The 16,552-nt window shown below is 43.1% G+C and overlaps 1 protein-coding gene across 1 annotated transcript in view; it reads right to left on the bottom strand.

Annotated features, from left to right (window-relative positions):
* Positions 1-7,343: 7,343 nt before the first annotated feature.
* The window catches only part of DCLRE1A (DNA cross-link repair 1A), a 1,235,225-nt gene continuing 1,226,016 nt past the window's right edge, over positions 7,344-16,552 (bottom strand). The window contains exon 9 of the mRNA XM_044055939.1: positions 7,344-9,178. Coding sequence (XP_043911874.1) covers positions 9,003-9,178 — 176 coding nt within the window. The 3' untranslated portion in view covers positions 7,344-9,002. The remainder of the gene's footprint in view (positions 9,179-16,552) is intronic.

Genomic DNA, 16,552 nt, shown 5'->3' with positions numbered 1-16,552 from the left:
CTCTCTCTGGGACATGCCAGTGGCTTCTTTATGGGTTCCTCCAGGGTACCCATCAGTGGAAGGTCCATGGCTTCTAACACGGACTCTGGGACTTCACCAGCCTCGAGAGGTACGGTCGGAATAGAGGGTGCAGCAGTAGGTTCAGGCCAAGATTTCCTGGCCTTTTTTGCGACATTCCCGACGTTGGGTCCATGTCCTTGGCCAAGTGTTTCAAGCGCTGATTCTCTAGATATAATTTTTATGTGGCTAGATGGCTCCTAAGTGTTTAGAGAACAAAGACCTGACAGATTTCACAAGAGGTGTGGTCGCGTTCTTGGCCTAAACAGAATAGGCAGAGCTTGTGTGAGTCTTTATGTGGAATCTGCCTTCCAGACTGACACTTGCCCTTTCTACCTGACATTAACCCACAACACAGTAGCAAAACGGTAACCAAAACTTCTTATCTTAACAAACATGAAGCCCCTTCTCCAAGCAAGCAACAACCAGAGCTGGCAGTCACACACAGGTTGCAGAAAAGTTCTGAGACAGATGTGCACCGACATCCTCTTTGTACCCAACTTCTGTTTATGACCGATGTATGCTGAGTGATGAGGGCGATGCACGTATGTTCGCAGTAGCAGCTAACTTTTGTATAATGGCCGGACGTACGAGAGTCAACCAGAGGTAGACTCCTTCATGTTATGGATACCGCAGCATATGAATAGAAGGACATATATCTATTCCACCTCTCTTTGACTGGGAGGCCACTCATGAGGCATCAAAATGGACTTGCGTAGTCTATCTGCAAAGCACATTGGTTTCCTTAGTATGTGCATTGCCATAAGAATTGACCAGAAAAAAAATCACCTATTGCCATACTCTCATTGCTTCTCGACACGAGTTAAATCTGATTCTCCCCATTTCTTGATGTACCAGACTACTCACATGTCGTCTATATACCTCTTCTGGGGACCACACACCTTAGACTGTACTTCCCAAGAAATGACCCACCCACCCAATGTGGGAGGCATCTGTGGTGACTGTGGCTACTGGTTGTGGGAGAACAAAGGGGTGGCCTTGACAAACGTTTTCTGAATGAATCCACAAAGGAGATATTCCTTGCAAACTTAGGAAATCTTGACTGGAGAGTTTAAAGGATGCTGAAGAATACACAATTGTACTGAGAGTCAACTGCAGGACCTGAACATGAAATTTGCCTAACGGAACAAGAGTTATCATGGCTGCCATCAATCCTAATGCTTGGAAGACTAGCGTGGCTGCAGGGTAAGAAATGGGAGAACACTTTCATAACCTGTAACCTGACAGTGCAAACTTCTGACAGAGGAAGCAAAGCTATCTGGTTGATTATGCCTAGACAAGCACCTACAAACTCTGGGGTCTGAGTATGAATAAGTTGTGATTTGGTGTAACTGACTGGGATGCCCAAAAAAGCGACATAACTGGAGCAAGTAATCCTCTGCTTGAATCAACAGATGTCTGGATAGGACGGGCAGGAGCCAGTCATCTAGGTATGGAAACACCCAGAATCCCAGCAGTCTCAGGTGAGTCACCACCACCGCTATGCATTTGTTGAACACCCTGGGGGCTATGGTGAGGCGAAGGACAGTGTTCTGAACTGACAATGACTGGCTGCCAGACTGAAGTGCAGGTATCTTAGAGTGCCTGCTCATTTTGATATAGTATACATCCTGAAGGTCTACCAAGCGCATCCAATCATCCTTTTGCAGTAGCGATAAAATGCACTGAACCATGACCATCCGGAACTTTGAGTATTTTACATACTAGTTTAGATGGCTGACATCTAGAACTGGTCTCAAATCCAGTCTTCTTTGGCACTAAAAGAATCTTTAGTAAGCTCCAGATCCTTGCTGGTCTGGGGGTTACCATTTGGATGACTTTTTTTTTCTAGCAGATTTACTATTTCCAAGGCTTCTGTTTCCCCCTGATTGGGTAGAACATTGGGGATGTTTTATGTATTTGTTGGAGGAATTTGGGAAAATGGTGTGAAATAACCTCTGGATATACTTTTCTGCATCCAGGTGTCTTTTGTGATGGATGCCCTGGCTTCAAGGTGCAGTTGTCCCCGACTGCCTCCAGAGCACAGCTGTCAGGCAACCCTTCAAGAACAGTGGCAGGGGTTTTCAGAGAAGGGATTTCTGAAGACCTGGTTCTGTGGGCCACCCTTGCCATGAGGATGGTGTCTTCCGTTACAGTTCCCCCCTGTGCCCCGAGAAGAACTATCTCCTCGTGATTCCTGAAAAGGCCCTTGGGACTTGTAAAACCACATCTTTTTTATGACTTTGTTGACTGCTGAAAAAGAATCTCTGATTTGTAGAAAAAACGATCGCAATGACAGAAAGGGTCCTTCTGTCCAGCATACTTCTAGAGAGTGATACCTTAACTTTAGGGATGAAAAAAGATGATCTATTAAAAATTAAAAACAGCATTGATGAATTAAGACTTGAAAGGCTCCGCAAAATCAAACAGGCACATCTGCACCCCAAATTCAGATGTAATAAAAACTTAACATGTCCTTTCTGTACTCTCCCTTATGTTGACATAATACACATGTTCGGGAGTTGTAAGATCATCTATAAACTCTGGTGCTCCCTCAGAATTCAATTAAATGGGGTATGAGAAAACTACATTTTCTTGGCAAACTTGTTGTGTCTTTCGGCTTTTCCTGGTTAGGGGTCGCCACAGCGGAACTCTGGTCCGCTAATGATTGGCAGTAGATTTTTACGTGCTGAGTTGCCAGCCCTGACACACAATCTTCAACGAAGGTACGCCCATTCACGCATAGCTGAGAATCGAACAGGACAAAAACTATGATCCTTAATATTGTTCCTATTCAAATCAAAAGTATTCGCCGTCATGTTCTTGTCCCAGTTTGTGCTCTCCTTAAATATTTCATTACTAAAAATTGGACCAACCCCTCAGCAATTTCATGGGAAAACTTTAAGGATATGGCAATAAAATATATATCTGCGCAGAAAATGTGCACGAATAGCAAAAAGAAAAATAATTATTTTAAAAAATATTGGGGAAAATCTCTTTGATCTAATCCGGAATAAGTAAAATCCAGCAAAAGTTTTTTTTGTACATTTGCATTCCAAGCTGGATCTTTTTTGTACAAGGTACGGTCCAAAATTATTTGATAATGTAAACTTTACACTTTCCTAATTGTCGTAAGACATTTTATTTGGAGAGGTCCCCTGACATCCATATTGTAAATATGGTGTAAATAGGTTTTTAGGACATGTATAGTTTAGTTTAGGTGGTGTACCCCCAAAACCGTTAACAGTTTATACTTTATATAGTTACCTGATTAAAGATATCCTCCTCTTGGGAGGCCTGATTCATATTTGTATTATGTTTTTCTGGGGCACCCTAGTGAATGTTTTACCCGACCGGGAGTAAGGTACTTGTTACAATAACTGCTGGTCTATAAATCAAAACTTGTTGTTAACTGTATTAATTTGGAATGTACTTTATTTTCTTTTTCTTGGATTGATGTACCTTACAAGTTCCTTATCTTGTATTTATTTTCATTTTTTATAAAAGTTTTAAAACTAATAAAAATATTAAAAAACAAACAAAAAAGAAAAGCAGGCACACCTGGGTATGCCTCCTGACAGCATTGCCTGAACCCGCAGCTTTAGAGGTACCCTCTGCTGCATGAAAGATCAACCTCATGGACGCATTGGAAGTAGACTGAAGGGTAGCCAGTTATGAAGAAACCTTTCTTCTGGTCCTCCACAGATATGAGCCCTGAAAGAGATTTAGAAAACTCCTTTGTCAAATCCCTTTGCAATGTACTAAAGTGTGCCAAATAATTCAGAAACTGAACAGCAAAGGTCACTGAGGCATAAATATGCTTACCAAATCTGTCCAAGGCCCTGGACTCTCTTATTAGGGGGATGGGCAAATGAGCTCTGTTCCACAAGCTCCCTCTTAGTTAAAAACACTAGGTAACCCCAACTCAAACATGAAAAAGTTTTGGAATAGTATCAACAAACTCTTACATTCGGGCAACCCTTCTACCCCCAGCCACTGTCCTAACAGCTCACCAACAGACACGGCCCCCTTTCTTAATTCCTTCTTCATTGACTCTATTCCACCCAGTTTTGTCTTCAACCTGTCCCTACTACATACATAAAATCTCTTCTAACCAAACTGAAAACCTGCTCCCCCTCGCCGACAACTTACTTCCTCTATTCCTTAAACTTTCAGCTAACTCTGTTTGCACATCCAGTCTCCATATCAGTAAACAGAGCTATTCAAGAGAACACAGTCCCTGACATTTGGAAAAAATCCTATGTCATACCGTTCCACAAAGGCGGCAATTCAACAAAACAAACTAACTACAGACCTACTGCCATACTATCCCCCTTATCCAAAATTCTAGAAAACTGTATTCATAACCAGCTTCTCAAACACATCATACAAGACAAACTGCTAACTCTCACCCAACACAGTTTCCGTCCTCACCACAGCACCTTTACAACTCTCATTTCATTTACACAGAATATCGCCAAAGCACAGGACAATAACAAACTAGTCCCATGCCTCTTCCTTGACCTATCTAAAGACTTTGACACTATTTCTCATAACCTACTGCTCTTAAAATGTTCTTCCCTTAACCTCTCCTCTTCTATTATACTATGATTCTCCAGATTCCAATCCATCAAATGGCTTCCTGCCTCCTCCCCCTTCCTCCCAATCCAAACAGGTGTCCCCCAAGGGTAAATCCTTGGACCCCCCTTTTTAATATCTTTACAAATAACCTACACATGTCCTGTCCAAACTCCTCACTAATACAATATGCAGACGACTCCACTATTACCTCATAGTCTGATAACCTTCCACACCTCCTTGCTCTTATTCAAGATTTCCTCCATTCAGTCAAAAAAAATGGCTGACTAATAATCAACTACTTCTCAATCCTAAAAAAACAAAACTTCTACTCTTCCTTCCCAAATCCCTACAGCAGCACAAAAATACCTTCCCAGTATCTTCTGTTAATAATACACTTCCCTATGTTAAACCAAATACTAAACTTCTGGGTGTAATCACAGATGACCAACTAAAGTCTGACATACATATTCAGCAAGCCAACAAAAAGACCCATCAAAAACTTGGTCTCTTATGCAGACATAAAAAATACCTCATTAATAATGCCAAACATTTTCTAGCACAGATTTTCCTTCTCCCAACCTTACTTTATGCAACCCCTGTTCTCACCAGTACTCAATCCAATTTATAAGCTAAACTTAAAACTACCTAAAACAAGAGGTTTTAGGTTGTATTTTGGGAGGGTGGCCTAATGGTTAAGGTGTTTGCCTTGCAAACACAAGGTGCAGGGTTTGAGTCTCACAAGGGACACTTGGCTAGGTTTAAAATGGCTTGCAAGGGCAGTTAGCTTAGTATTAATCTATGAACCTATGAAAACAGCCAAATTTGCTGCCAAGTTTCCCTATTGCTCTCACCATTGCATAGCTTTAAAAAATCTACAATGGCTTGAGCCAACCAACTCGTTCTTCCCTAGCTCCACCTCACACACACTATCTTAAATCAATCTTCTTGTTCTCCCGCCCTCAACAGACCTCATCACTCCCTGCTCTCCTAAGCATAACCAATGCAGGACACACCTACACTTCTTAGACATCTACAAACCCAATAAATATATTGGCAAACTTTTATACAGTCACCCCGTCGCGAATGCGTGGAACAAACTTTCAATTTCTCTATGAACAGATGGCAACTTCCTTAACTTCAAAAAACTTCTAAAGGACTTGTTACTAATTCCTGGACCTGTCCTTATCCCACTCCCACCTAAACTACTACCTGCCCTCTTTCACTTCCTCTCTGAGCTCGCACACTTTACCAAAACTACTCATTTAAGGTCTTTATATTTTACCAACCTTGAATTTCTCTCTGATAGTAATTGTAAGATGATGATGTTGGCATGAGATAAGGTTGATCAAATGATCAGCTGGAGGGACAAACCAAGATGTAGCCAGGACAGCCCCGAAAGCCTCCAGAAACATTGACTCCTCTTGGAAAGGGGTACTGGAAGACCATCCATCTCTCTTTTTAAAAGGTTCCAGGATCTCTCCACAAGAGACATCATCAGGTGGAGATCTGGGGACCCCTTTTGGTCATCGAAGTCCCATGTCATCGGTGACAGATTCCTGAGGTGAATCTAGGTGCCTCCTTTTGCACATCCTCTTCTTAGGGACCTCATCAGTGGGATGGTCTGGTGGGGTATTGGAGGTGGGTGGGGAGTCCAGGATGAGGACTGTCTAAAGCTACTACGGGGTGGCAGTCCCGGTGGAACAGACGTGAGAGGCTCAGAGCTTAAATTTGATGGAGGACGAAGAAGAATAGGACCTGAAGAGAATGTCCTCTCTCTGGGTATATAGAAGGCTCACTACCTCAAAGGCAGAAGGTCCAGGAGAGACAACAGCCAGTTGCACTGGCGCAGAAGTGACCTGTACCAAACTCCGAATCCCTAATTTGAGTAAGAAGTCCGAGCTGAGCTATCCAACGCCAATGTGCCAAGCGGCAAGGATGGCTCTGACAATTTCAGAGTCGACCCCAACCCTCAGAACCGGTGAGGACTCTATGACGGTCATGCTGCTCCAAAGAGATCGGAGCCAGGCAACTCAGCAGCATGGATGAAGTGGAAGAACAGCCTGTCTTTGGATCTGACAAGGACATCCTCAAAGATCTTGGATCTTTGGGCTATGAAATCACAGGCTGGATCGAAGAAGGGGAAATAACATGGGGTTGAGATGAAGGCAGGTTCATGGGTCTAATTGGAGTTGGAGCCCGAATTACATCAGCTGGATTTGAACCCTGAGGAACTTCCTCATCATTCTATTCACCTCTACCTCATATAAACTCCTGGAGGACCTAAGGGATGAACTAATGGAAGGTGGTCTGGAGGGTTTCCTCTGTGTCTCTTGTAACAAAGGCGAATGAAAGAGGAGATATCAGATCTGGGGAGAAAAGTGGAGATCAGATGTGAGGACATTTGGTGCTTGAAGTTGTAGGATCCGAGGTTGACATCAGATTTGGTTTCGTAGAAATTTTAGCTGGAAGCTTGTAATTAGAGCCAAACGAGAATGGTCAGGGGGCTGTCTCTTGGATTCCTTTTCTTTTGGAACGGAGTCATCAGTTGAGGAATGAATGAAAATGATATCAAATTTAAAGATTTCAAAAACAGCAGCATGAAAAAGAATGCAAAAATTGTACTTCAAATACATAATCTGTATTCAATTTGTGACCAAATAAAGATCGAAAAAATAATACAGGAAAAAGTGACTACTGCTAAATGGTATAATTTAGACAGATTTATTTATACTACAAGCCTGTATAAAATGTTATTTAAAAAATCACAAATATGTAATATAAAGTGACATTTCATGTGTTTTGTACAATCATCCATCACCTGATTATAACTTGTTAAAATATTTGTTTTTTTCATATTTTATAATAAATATTTCAGACAGACCACAATTTAATTCTGTAACAAAAAAATACACAGCATACACAGCCTATGTTGCAGGCGGAAAATGAATGGATTTTGTGCCATACTAAATCTTTTGAAATGATAAGCAACACTTTTGGATAACAAGGAAGCCATCCTTTACAATGCAGATGGCACCAGCGTAAGCTAGATGCTAGGGGAAGAAAGTGCTCGAGCTATCTGTGGTGACTTGGAAGGCACAGAAAGTAAAACATGAAACAAGCCAGCCCTGTGACAATGACGGATAAATCATCCCAGCCAATCCAGGCTTGAAAAGTGAATCCAACTACTGGATAAGGCAGTTGGCAGTTGGGGAGGTCTGGAAGTGAGAAGACGTTGCCTCTCCTATTTCCTGGAAAGGATTCACTGTATGTGCATCACCTACCTGAGGACAAGCACGGGCTTAATGCAGCTCAGCCTACCAAGCATAGTGAGAGGGATGAACAACATGGGTCATTAGGAGATGGGTAAGGAGGTGACACTTCAGCCTACCAAGCTAAAAAGGCAGGATGAACACAAAGGTCACTAGGATACTGGTGGGGAGGTGGATAGTCAATGTTGGGAAGGGCCACAAAAATGCAAACAAAAACCTAAGGCTTAAATACTATGAGCATGTGCAAATGATGCAGTACACACAATGTATAAGTCACCACAAACTGGGATCAAACAGGAAGGGGGCTGGTTAATTGGCACAACCAGGCAGATGACAGCTTTAATCTTCCAGTTAGCTTCGGTAGGCTCAAATATACTACAGCAGTCTTCAAATATATAAAGGAGTCATGAAGGTCACATAAAGGGAAGCAAAGATCTCTCTTAATGTCATGGGCAGGGTGTGAGTGTGAATTCCTGACGTAATGTTGTGGAGGGCTTTAACAATCAGAGCGAGATGAAGGCCCATAAAGATTCTAACTTGGAAATAAAGGGAAATGGACAGTGGCAATTTAAATTAAAAGGATTAACATAAACAATACAAAATGCAGGTTATACATGATCACATTCATAGTAAGAGTTTACAGAGGCAACATGAGCAGCCACCTGAAACTGCTGAAATATAGTGTTATGGACATTTATACAATGGCAGCTGTTGAAGAAATTTAAAAGTTCAGTATTCAATGTAATATTCTAGAATGGTATTAATACATTATTTTAAATCAGACGCATGACATGTACAAACATTAAAATGGACTGGTACATCAGGAGCACTGGTCAAATCATTCAATTGTAAAAGAAATGCAGAGAGTTAAACATAATTATGCTAACAAAGCTAAAAGTATCTACAATACAAAGTGCAACACAGAGTACTCTAAACAAAAGTATTTTTTTTTTGAACAGTCAAAGCTTAAACTGATGTACTTATGTGCTGTGGTCACATATGGCTGTCACAAGCCTTCCTGAAATCTCTTGAGACAAAAGTTTCATCATCTTAAAATTTCATAAGCAAGTCTGCAGTTAATTTATGAAAGGTCTTTCACGAAGACACACTCTTCTTTGCAACTTCAGCTTTCCACTCTCTGAAATAGCCTTCCATTACCTTCCTCGACTCCCAGCTTCCCATATTTACTGTAGGAATGATTTTGTTTGGTTTCAACCACTGTACAAAGCGTTTCATTTCCAAGTAACTACTATGCTCACTATATGGAATGCCTAGAATGGAAAAGTAAAGCATTAATTTTCTTCTGAAAATTAGAATAACATTTAAAATAGATTAAGATGGACTACATAGAAAAAAGACAATATAATGAGATTTAGGAATGCAGACAAACAAAAAAAAATACTTACAAATAGGTGTAGCAAACCATGAACACTTTAGAAATCCATTTCCCAATACAAAAAGTGTTGGAATATGTGATTTTTCAAAAGACCCCCCACTATCAAACTAATACAATAAGCCTGCAATGACAAAGGGCAGTCATTGACAATTACTGTATCACTAGACCTCTGAGTGCAATTTAGTAGATGAAGCATATAGGTTCATAGGTAAGTACTAGGCTATCGGCCCAAGAGCCTACATAAGGCTAGCCAAAAGAGGTTCCCTGGCTTTCGTCACCCAAAAAAATTATTTTACTGTGCCCCTGTCGAGCAGAGCCACAGAAGTGATCCCCGGTGTGAATTTCCTGTTTCCCTTCCAATTGTGAAGATTTCTCTTAAAGAGGGCTAATGAGGGGCTTTGCTTGACATGCATGGGTAGTCTGTTCCAGAGCATGGGAAGTGTCTGGGACAGGAATCTATCCCTACAGCATATTCTCTTTACTGTGGTGACAAGGTTTAGGTCCCTGGAGCGAGTGGCCCAGAGAGATTGGGATTTCTTTAAGTGTAGCATGTCCATCAGATCTGGGTTAGACATGGCTCTGTATGTTCGCCTCTGAGTAGGTGAAATGTGACAGAGTAGAGCTGGAGTTTTTCGAGACGGTCTGCATAAGGCATCTGTTTCAGGCCGGTAATCCTCTTAGTGAGGTATTTCTGTGGTCTTTCTAGTTGTTGTAGATGTCTTGCCAGGTACATGCCAAATGGAGCATTGTACTCTATAATGGGCCTGATGAGGGATGAGTAGAGAGGAACGATGACCTCTCTGGAGGAGAACCCCTTTGTGATGAGGTTGCCACACAGAAGGATTTCTTGACTACTGTAGCGATGTGATTATCCAAGGAGGGACTACTGTCCACTTGTGTCCCAAGGTCTCTTATCACACTTTCGGTGTTTAGTAGGCTATAGTCTATGTGGTAAGTTCATGTGTACAGTGTTTTTTTCCAAAGTGGATGGCAATGCACTTCTTGGCACTGAGCTTTAGGCCATGACTTTGACACCAAGCATCAGTCTCAGTAAGGTCTCTTCATAGAATGTTCACATCCTTAGGCAAATCTATTATGGCTCCTAGTTTGCAGTAGTCTGTGAACTTCGTAGACAGAGACCAGCTGTATTAGCCTGGACTTCTGAGAAGTAGATACCAAACAGGAGAGGACCCAGGACCGAACCCTGTGGTACTCCACTTGTCACTGGTCTGACGTCAGATTTGGAGACGGCTGCTTTCAATGTGTGGGTTCTTGTCAGTGAGCCAGTTGGCCACCCATCTTGTAACATCGGGATTTATGCCCAGTTCAGCGAGTTTATCTAGAATATCAGAGTGGGGGATGGTCTCGAAAGCCTTGGCAAGGTCAAGACTGGCTGTGTGCACCACCTTACCCTCGTCTATGGCTCTGGCGACTGTTTCAAAGAAGTCAATCAGGTTTAGGATGAATGATCTACCTTTTACAAACCCAAACTGAGTGGGGTCCAGAGTTTGGAGGTTACCTATGCCTTTGTTTATAAGCTTCAGGATGATACATTCCATGGCCTTGCAGACCAGGCTCGTCAGGCTAATGGGGCAGTAGTTCCCGGGGTGAGTGGTGGCACCCCCTTTGTGGAGTGGGATAACTGTCGCTGTGCTCCATTCCATAGGAACAAAGCCTGAAGTGAGGCGATGGTTGAACATGGTACTTAGGTGAGGTGCCAGTTCATTCTGTAGTTCGTGCAGAACGCAGCCTGGGATGTTGTCTGGTCCCATAGATGCTGTGTTCTTGGCTTTGGAGAGTGCAGTCTTTACTTGTGCTTCCGTGATTACAGGGGCTTTGCAATCTTCCGGTATGGAGATGGGCCCTTTGGTGGGTGGGGTGGGGGTGGGGGGGTAAAGTCTGCACTGAACCTGTCTGCCAGGATGTTGGCAATATTAGTTGGTTCAGTAAATCTAGTACCATTGTGCTGTAGCTCAGAGCAGATCTGAGTGTTGCCATTGAGATTTCTGACATAGCTGTAGAATGCTTTGTGGTTGTCTTTAGAATCTATGGCGATTTTATTTTCGTAACTAGCTTTGGAGGATTTTATGAGGGATCTCAGCTTCTTACTGAGGCTGACCAGGCAATTCCTGCAATCATGGGATTTTACTCTTTTTTGCAACAGTTTCTTCCTTATGTTGTAGAGTTTGTTTATGACAGGGGACCACCAGATTGGCTTCCTGTTTTTGGAGGATAGCACTTTGGTTCTGTTGGGGATGGCATGGTCCATGCACTCGTGTATGTGCTTATACAGTGCATTTGTATATGACTCAGCAGTCGTGCCTTTATCTTCCGTCTGTATGGGTGTCGTGAAGTTAGCCTCTTCTGTCTTAAGCATGAAGTTGGCTTTGGAGAAGTTTTTTTTACGGTGGTTTCCTTAATGGGGGGGTGGTGGAGGTGGGATATGGATGTCTATGGTGATTAGCTTGTGCTTGGATCTGACTAGTGAGGAGTTGACCTCTGGTGTGGAGCATCTGTTACCAATATTGGTAGTGACCAGGTCCAGGATGTTGCTGCCCCTGGTGGGGGTATGGACAAGCTGATCCAGGGCGCTGGAGTTGATGAATTCCAGAAAACGTTGAGCAAATGAGTTAGTACATGAGTAATTTTCCCAGTTGATGGTGGGGTAGTGGAAATCTCCCAATATTGGCGTATTGGCTGTACCTTAATATTATCCAGTATATTGAGAAACATGGAGTGGGTGTCCTGGGGGATGGCGGGGGATCTGTACCAAACTACAAGCGACAGATTTGTCAAGTCTAACTGTAACACACGTAGAAATTCCTTTAGGGAGAATTACTTCCTACTACTCCTAAAGTGCTGTTGGTTACATGCCAGTTAAGAAAGAATACAAACTTTGTTCCCACCGTCTTTAGTCCTTACCTTATGAATGCTTTTTAGGTTCATAGGTTTATAGAAGGTTACTAGGCTAACAGCCCAAGAGTCCTTACATGCCTAGCCATATTTACCCCAAGTTGCCCCAATTGTCGGTGGTTAGGTGAGTGAAGTTCAGAGAGAAGGGTCTATGGTAGTTAATACTGACTTCATCTGTCCAGGATGGACATGGGTGCCACCCCAGGAGTGATCACCCATCCACTGATCTGGGTTGTGTCTGAAGAGGGCCACATGAATTGGAAGCTTGTTCCAGAGAAGTGGCAGTCTCTGGGAGATGCATCTTTCTCCAGCATGACCTGTTCATGTCAGAGCCTAGGTTATGATCCCTGGAGCGAGTGACCCTCATGCAGTTTTGATTTATGAATGTGTTGCATTTCCATCAGGACCAGGTCACAGACTGCCCTGTAAGCCAGGCACAGGTCACCCCTTAGCAGCTGCAGGAGATAGAATACAGTGAAAGGGCTTTTAGTCTTACCACACAAGACTTATTTTATGTACCCTGTAACTTCTTGGTGTGAAATCTCTGAGGTCTCTCCAATTGTTGCAAGTGTCTGGTGAAGTACATGCAAAAGGGAGCACTGTATTCAATTACTCGTCTGATAAGGGCCAAGTATAGTGGCAAGTATAGTGGAATTATAACATCCTTAGATCTAGATGCGATGCCTTTACTTATAAGATGTGCCACACAGAAGGATTTACTACTGTGGATACGTGATGGTCAAAGTTCAGATTGCTATCAACCTGAGTACCCAGATCAAGGTTGAGTACCCAGATCACATAACACTGGGTCCACATTTAGGAGGTGCTTGCTATCAACCTGAGTACCCAGATCACATAACAGTTGGTCTACATTTAGGAGGTGCTTGCTATCAACTTGAGTACCCAGATCACATAACACTGGGTCTACATTTAGGAGGTGCTTGCTATCAACTTTGAGTACCAAGATCACATAACACTGGGTCTACATTTAGGAGGTGTTTGCTATCAACTTGAGTACCTAGATCACAACACTGGGTCTACATTTAGGAGGTGCTTGCTATCAACCTGAGTACCCAGATCACATAACACTGGGTCTACATTTAGGAGGTGCTGTCTATAATGTAATTAACAGCTTTCCCAAAGGGAATAATAATGCATTTTTTTGATTTAGTTTTAATCCTTGACTTTGGCACCAATCATTTGTCTGTGTTAACATTGTCTGCAGTATCAATGGAGGACTCAATCATTGTTCTCAATTTGCAATTGTTAGCGAACTTGGTCAGCCACAGGATATCCAGGTTTGCTTGGACTTCTTAGAAATGAGTTCCTAACAGTAAGGGAATTATCACAGAACCCTCTGGTATGCCACTGATGACTGGCCTTCTACTAGAGGTGAAGTCACCCAATTTGACAGCATGTGTCCTTATCGGTGAGCCAATTGGCTACCCATCTGGTAATATAGGAGTTAATTCCCAAACTGGAGAGTTTCTGTAGAAGACCTGAGTGGGGGATTGTGTCAAATGCTTTGGTTAGGCAGGAGGCACTGCCTTTCCCTCTTCCAGGGCCTTGGTGACTTTCTCAAAAGCCAAGCATGTTTAACAGGCATGATCTACTTTTAACGAATCCAAACTGAGTTGGGTCCAGAGTTTGGAGATTACCTATGTCTTCGTTAACAAGGTCTATAATGATTCTTTCAATGGCCTTGTAGATGAAGCTAGTTAAGCTTATGGGCTTAAAATTCCCAGGGTTGGTTGATGGTACCTCTGTGCAGAGGGATTACTGCTGCTCTCTGCCATTCCTCAGGAACAGAATTAGTTTGCAAGCTGTGTACACGGATCCAAGCGGGTCTGCTAGGTCATGTTTTAAGTGGCTTAAAAGGCAACATGGGATGTTATCTGGTCCCAATGATGCCATGTGTTTGGCCTTGGAATGTGCACAGATGACCTTTTCTCTTGAAATACCAGGCTGAGGAATGGTGGCAGGCATAATTTGGGGGATGACTGCACAGGACAGGGGAGTGAAGTTTTCTCCAAATCTGTCAGCTAGCAGGTTGGCTATTACCTCTGGTTAAGTACGGGTGGTGCCATCTACAACCAGTTCAGTTCATAGCTGGGTATTCCCTTTTAGATTTCAGATGCAGTCAAAAGAATGCCTTGTGATTATCCTTAGCTAGGGAGGCTATTTTTACTCTATAATTAGCTTTGGAGGACTTGACAAGATCTCCAGTTTGTTTGTTTAAGCTAGAGATGGATTTTTTCCTCTTCTGAGACAGTTCCTTGCTCTTGGACATTAGTTTCTTCCTCTTGTTGTATAGTCTGCTTATACTAGGATTCCACCAGGGTGGCTTGTTTTTTTGGCAAGACCTGGATTTAATCTGATCAGGTACAGACGATTCTATACAACTGTGTAACACAGATTTACGGACCGAGCTTATCAGGGAGGACACCACACAGGGGTGGGGGATGGGGTGGGTGCAATGCTTTCCCATGCTAGTGAGTAGTATGTCCAGGAGAATTGCACCTCTTCTGGGTGTGCTGACTAGCTATTCCAGAGCATCTGCATTGCCAAAGTCCAAGAACCTCTGAACCAGCATATCTGTGGTCATGTATTTTAGGAGAAACCCACATGAGGAAAATCAATGAAAGGTCAAATATAAGGGAAAATGTGCATGTATCAACTGGGGAACCTAAGCAAAAGACAATCAATTCTTGGTTATTCCTATAAGTCATAAGAGGAAGGAAAGGTTCACTGGCTGAGCAAGAGCCTGTAAGGAGGACTAACAGAGACATCCAATGCAACTGACATCTCTTTCAAAATATCTCAGCAGAAACATTATTTTCACATTAAAATATCAAGTGTCTGTCAGGAATCATCCTGAAAAACAGAAAGTCATTTAAAGACTTATAAAGAAGGCCAGCAAGATAAATAAGAAATTACAGTATAGTGAACTCTGCCGGTCACACTTGAAAAGTCTGCCCCAACCTTTTGACCACATACAGGCTTGCTACCTGTAATAAAAGGATGGATTATGGAATAAATGGCTGTGACACAGTCACACCCCTCCCCCCATGCACAGAAGCAGTCTTCCTTGTATTGGGGTAGATATCATTACTCCATGAGCTCTAACTACTGTAGCACAACACAACTCAGCATGATAACACTGCTGACAGATCTGCTTCACCACGTTGTGCAGCACAATACAACCCAGCGTGCTAATGCTGCTGACAGACCTGCTTCAACACGTTATGTAGTACAGCACAATGCAGTAAGACAGTACTGCTGACAGACCTGCTTCATCACATGTTGTGCAGCACAATACAACCCAGCATGCTAATGCTGCTGACAGACCTGCTTCACCATATGTTGTGCAGCACAATGCAACCCAGCATGCTAATGCTGCTGACAGACCTGCTTCGCCACATGTTGTGCAGCACAATACAACCCAGAGTGCTAATGCTGCTGACAGACCTGCTTCAATATGTGTTCTGCAGCACAATACAACCCAGCGTGCTAATGCTGCTGACAGATCTGCTTCAACACGTGTTATGCAGCACAATACAACCCAGCGTGCTAATGCTGCTGACAGACCTGCTTCACCACATGTTGTGCAGCACACTATAACCCAGCGTGCTAATGCTGCTGACAGACCTGCATCACCACATGTTGTGCAGCACAATACAACCCAGCATGCTAATGCTGACAGAATTGCTTCAACACGTGTTGTGCAGCACAATACAACCCAGCGTGCTAATGCTGCTGACAGATCTGCTTCAATACATGTTGTGCTGCACAATACAACCCAGCGTGCTAATGTTTCTGACAGACCTGCTTCACCACGTGGAGGGCAGCACAATACAACCCAGCGTGCTAATGTTGCTGACAGACCTGCTTCACCACGTGGTGGGCAGCACAATACAACCCAGTGTGCTAATGTTGCTGACAGACCTGCTTCACCACATGTTGTGCAGCACAATGCAACCCAGCATGCTAATGCTGCTGACAGATATGTTGTGCAGCACAATACAACTCAGCATGCTAATACTGCTGACAGACCTGCTTCACCACATGTTGTGCAGCACAATACAACCCAGCGTGCTAATACTGCGGACAGGCCTGCTTCACCACATGTTGTGCAGCACAATACAACCCAGCGTGCTAATGCTGCTGACAGACCTGCTTCATCACGTTGTGCAGTACAATGCAACCCAGCGTGCTAATGCTGCTGACAAACCTGCTTCATCACGTTGTGCAGCACAATGCAACCCAGCGTACTAATGCTGCTGACAGACCTGCTTCAACACATTACGCAGCACAGCACAATGCGGTAAGGCAGTAC

The sequence above is a fragment of the Protopterus annectens genome, chromosome 14.part0 (genome assembly GCF_019279795.1).
Source record: "Protopterus annectens isolate FY-2018-M chromosome 14.part0, PAN1.0, whole genome shotgun sequence".
Classification (NCBI taxonomy): domain Eukaryota; kingdom Metazoa; phylum Chordata; order Ceratodontiformes; family Protopteridae; genus Protopterus; species Protopterus annectens.
This window is presented reverse-complemented; position numbering and strand designations above follow the sequence as displayed.